Source organism: Oncorhynchus mykiss, chromosome 9 (genome assembly GCF_013265735.2).
Source record: "Oncorhynchus mykiss isolate Arlee chromosome 9, USDA_OmykA_1.1, whole genome shotgun sequence".
Lineage (NCBI taxonomy): Eukaryota > Metazoa > Chordata > Actinopteri > Salmoniformes > Salmonidae > Oncorhynchus > Oncorhynchus mykiss.
Genome location: NC_048573.1, coordinates 53,124,304 through 53,128,437, shown reverse-complemented (window position 1 = coordinate 53,128,437; position 4,134 = coordinate 53,124,304). Strand labels below are relative to the sequence as shown.

At 41.0% G+C, this 4,134-nt stretch overlaps 1 protein-coding gene across 1 annotated transcript; it reads left to right on the top strand.

Annotated features, from left to right (window-relative positions):
- The first annotated feature begins 1,086 nt into the window (after positions 1-1,086).
- On the top strand, positions 1,087-3,448 carry LOC110532380 (ubiA prenyltransferase domain-containing protein 1). Its single transcript, XM_021616234.2, has 3 exons — positions 1,087-1,291; positions 1,821-2,434; positions 2,561-3,448. Exons 2-3 carry the CDS (start codon positions 1,840-1,842, stop codon positions 3,046-3,048), a joined length of 1,083 nt encoding a protein of 360 aa, XP_021471909.1. The 5' UTR covers positions 1,087-1,291; positions 1,821-1,839; the 3' UTR covers positions 3,049-3,448.
- The last annotated feature ends 686 nt before the right edge of the window (positions 3,449-4,134 follow it).

The window sequence follows — 4,134 nt, the reverse complement described above, 5'->3', positions numbered from 1 at the left end:
ATGGTTTCACATTACTTTAAATGAAAGTCAGAGCTTGACAAGTTTAAATGGAAAGGAAACCAGCTGCATGTATTCGACAATCTCAAAACTATTTTGAGGAATCAATTATTTTTGACTGCTCATTAATAAAGTTCATAAAAGATTAGGGGGGAAAAATCTCAGTCTGTGCAGGTCTCTCATTTTAGCTGAGGTTTGCGCATATTTGTTTTATTTATTTAACTAGACAAGTCAGTTAAGAACACATTCTTATTTACAATGACGGTCTACCGGGGAACAGTGTGTTAGAGTGTTGGGCCAGTAAAGTTACTGGATTGAATCCCCGAGCTGACAAAGTACAAATCTGTGGTTCTGCCCCTCAACAAGGCAGTTAACCACTAGGCTACCTTCCACCCCATATAACAATATTAGGTTGACTTTGATTTATATAATACCTATTAATTCAAATTTAATTGGCCCAACTATTTTATAATTATATAGGAAAACAGGCTGTTGCCTAATGTAAGTAAAACATATTTTTCAAATGTTATTTTCATTGTAGTAGGCTAGTTGTAGTTACCTGCATCAAATAGATGGTGAGCTATGATGATAAGCATACATTCTGCAGAACTGTGTAAACCGCAAAGGTTGTATCCTAGTTTACATCAAATAAGTGCGTGTGTGAAGGGCCAAAACACGCAATTTGAGTCTGGTGTGCATTCGTAGTCGGCAATGTTCAAAAACTATTGAAACAAACATGTACATACAAATGTTTTTGGAGACGTGTAGTTGAGTGGGTATAATATTTACCCATGCTGGTCTGAGTTCGCTCTTCGGGTGGGATAGGGAGAGATCGAGCTGACCCTAGATCTGTCTCTACCTTATGGCAAATTTTTCACGGAGCTGTTTTGACCCACCACCAAAGAACCAATAATGTAATTCCTGCCTTAGTATTTGTAATATATGAGTTGGTGCGAGTGTGATAATGAGCGATACTTTTTATAAAAAATATTTTGAGAAATATATATTTTAATTCATCTTGTGAAAAGGGGTATTGGACATGTCAGCGTCACAAGACGCGGAACTCAGATGACATTGGAATGCGTTTCCAACGATGCCTATTTATACTGCACTTTGGTTGGACAAAATGGCGTCCGTCAGGGTTAACTGTGATCAGCCAGTGAAATATCCTCAAAATTGACACGTAGCAGGCTTGCCAACGGAGCAGGGTCAGCCCTGTAGTTATGTAGCGGTCACAGAAAGATGTTGTTACATGGTGTGAAATAGTTTATGAGAGAAAGGATACATAAAACAGGTAATATCCGGTGTCGAACATTTCATTTCTCCCTGGCTATTGGCTAACTAGCTAATTAGCACACTGGCTAGTTTGCTTTTAGCTTTAATCCTTTAATCTCTGTAGCTAGTTAGTTGACTATCCAGCCCCCTAGTGCAATGCTCTGAAGGCACATTTTACGAGGTTGTAGGAAGAAAGCAATGTGGCCATCCAACAGGTGTTTTTGTACAATTTACAAGATTGTGCATTGAAATACATCTGGTCCAGCTAACATATTTCTAGCTACTGTTAGTCAGGATGGAAGTACTGGAAATTAAACAGACTTGTTGCCTCGTCCTAGCATGTAGTAGCGAGCTTTAATCCTGCTCAACAACAATTTATTTTTCCTGTTGCATGCTCTTGGAACCCTTCAATGATGGACAATATAATAACTGATTCTTACTGTTTTTAAATTAATTTCAGAGCCTTGATTCTGTTGCACTTAATCCTTACATGAGATGTTCACTGTATGTAAATTAAGTTATATGTGTGACCTCTAACTCTGTTTCAGGTTTACTATCCATTTATTTATGATTGTTGCTGGCACTACTGTGGACCTTGGCAGCGGTATGGCTGTGGGGCAGAAAACAAGCCGCGCGGAGACATTTGTTTTGGCTGGATCGAATGGACATGAGACAAGGCATTCTGGTTTGAATGACATTGTGCGGAACCACACCTCTGACCAGCAAAGGTCAGGGATGGCCAGAGTTTCGTCCGACATGAGGAACAAGTGTGCTGCTTATGTGCTGGCCCTGCGGCCGTGGAGTTTCAGCGCCTCTCTCACACCGGTGGCGCTGGGCAGTGCTCTGGCCTACAAGCTGGAGGGCTCGGTGGACTTGGTCATCCTCATGGTGTGTGCCATAGCTGTGCTGGTGGTGCATGGGGCAGGGAACCTGGTTAACACCTACTATGACTTCTCCAAAGGGATCGACCACAAGAAGAGTGATGATAGGACTCTTGTGGATGAGATCTTGGCACCGCAGGACGTTGTCATGTTTGGAGCGCTGCTCTACTCTCTGGGCTGCTTGTGTGCCACACTGCTCTACTTTCTCTCCACATTGAGGATGGAACATCTGGCCCTTATTTATTTTGGAGGGCTCTCAAGTTCTTTCCTGTACACGGGAGGTGAGCGAACCATTAACCTGTTTTTTTTTAAGATGTACTGACATTTAATTTATATATTTTTATCAATACTAACCACACACACACACTAATATCCAGATACTTATATCTTCCTTGTCCTGTTTTCAGGCATTGGTCTTAAGTATGTGGCCCTGGGGGATGTGGTGATCCTGATCACATTTGGCCCTCTGGCAGTCATGTTTGCCCACGCCGTGCAGGTGGGCTACCTGTCAGTCCTGCCCTTGGTCTACGCCGTCCCCCTGGCCCTCAACACAGAGGCCATTCTACACAGCAACAACACCAGAGACATGGACTCTGACAAACAGGCAGGCATCGTCACTCTGGCCATCCTCATCGGGCCCACGCTGTCCTACATCCTCTTCAACCTCCTGCTGTTTTTCCCTTACGTGCTCTTCTGCATCCTGGCCACCCACTACACCATCAGCATGGCCCTGCCCCTGCTCACGCTGCCCATGGCCTTCCCCCTGGAGAGGCAGTTCCGCAGCCAATGCTATTCCAAGATCCCCCAAAAGACAGCTAAGCTCAACCTCCTGATGGGACTTTTCTATGTCTTTGGGATCATTCTGGCACCTCAAGGCAGCTTACCGCTACTGTGAATCCAATTGTAGATTACATTTTTTTTATAGCTTTAAAAAAAAAAAATAGTCTAGTTGATGTACATCTTTGTATTTATGATTAGCTTGAGTTCAAAGGCTTTAATGTGTTGTTTAGTTTATACATTGAGAAACAGACCGTTTAATAATTTTTCTTTAATACTGACAGATATAACCAGATGTGTAATTGTTCCAGTATTTTGCACAAGAGTTCTGTGTATCGGTTGAAGTCTGAGATGGGTTCAGAATCATTTGGTATAAGACCACAGTAAGAGAAGACGTTTGAAGTCCCTATGCCTCATGAGGACAGACGTGGAAGAAACGGTTGCATCGGGTCCTTTTGCTACCGGTGATGCAGTTGTTCAAAATGTCAATAAACCAAATCTATACCTTTTCATCTCTACATTTAAATTAAATGTCTTATTTTAGGACCATAGATTTGATATATTCTTCAGGTTGAGGTTAAAATGATCAACAGAAATGTTATGTTTTCAGAAATGAGCCTTGTAATTCAGGTTTTGGAGTCACGGATTGGAATTGTCCATTTTAATTTTCAGACATAGGAGTTCAACTGTTCATTGATCCAGTCCAGAAATCAGTACAAACTGATGCGATGTGAGTACATGGAAATGCCCCTAAATGGTCCAGATCTCAGCTTAATTTTAATTGAACTAGTTGGTGACCTTTTAGGATTTATGTTGGCCATTAGGCTATATGTTTTGAGTAGTTATGGATTCATTAACAAATTACATCCTATTGTATTTGTTTTTCCTATTCCTCACATTACATTGTTTGAAATTGGGTCATAAGTTAAAAAAAAAAATTTTATCGATTGCTATTTTAAAATTTACTTCAGGTTCTGTCAAAATTAATTATTTAAATAATTTGAACTATGTCCTTACATTTTTCAAAGCCCAATTTCTCCACCACAGAGAACAGCTTTTGGTTGAATGCCAAAAATTTTAGGCACAGAGTTTAATACTGTACAGTCTTTGCTTCAGGTGTGAATAAGACATCAGCTCCCCAATCAGATCCTGGTGCTAATCATCAGGTTTGCAAGCCCACAGTATTAATCCCCTGAAAGGTGGT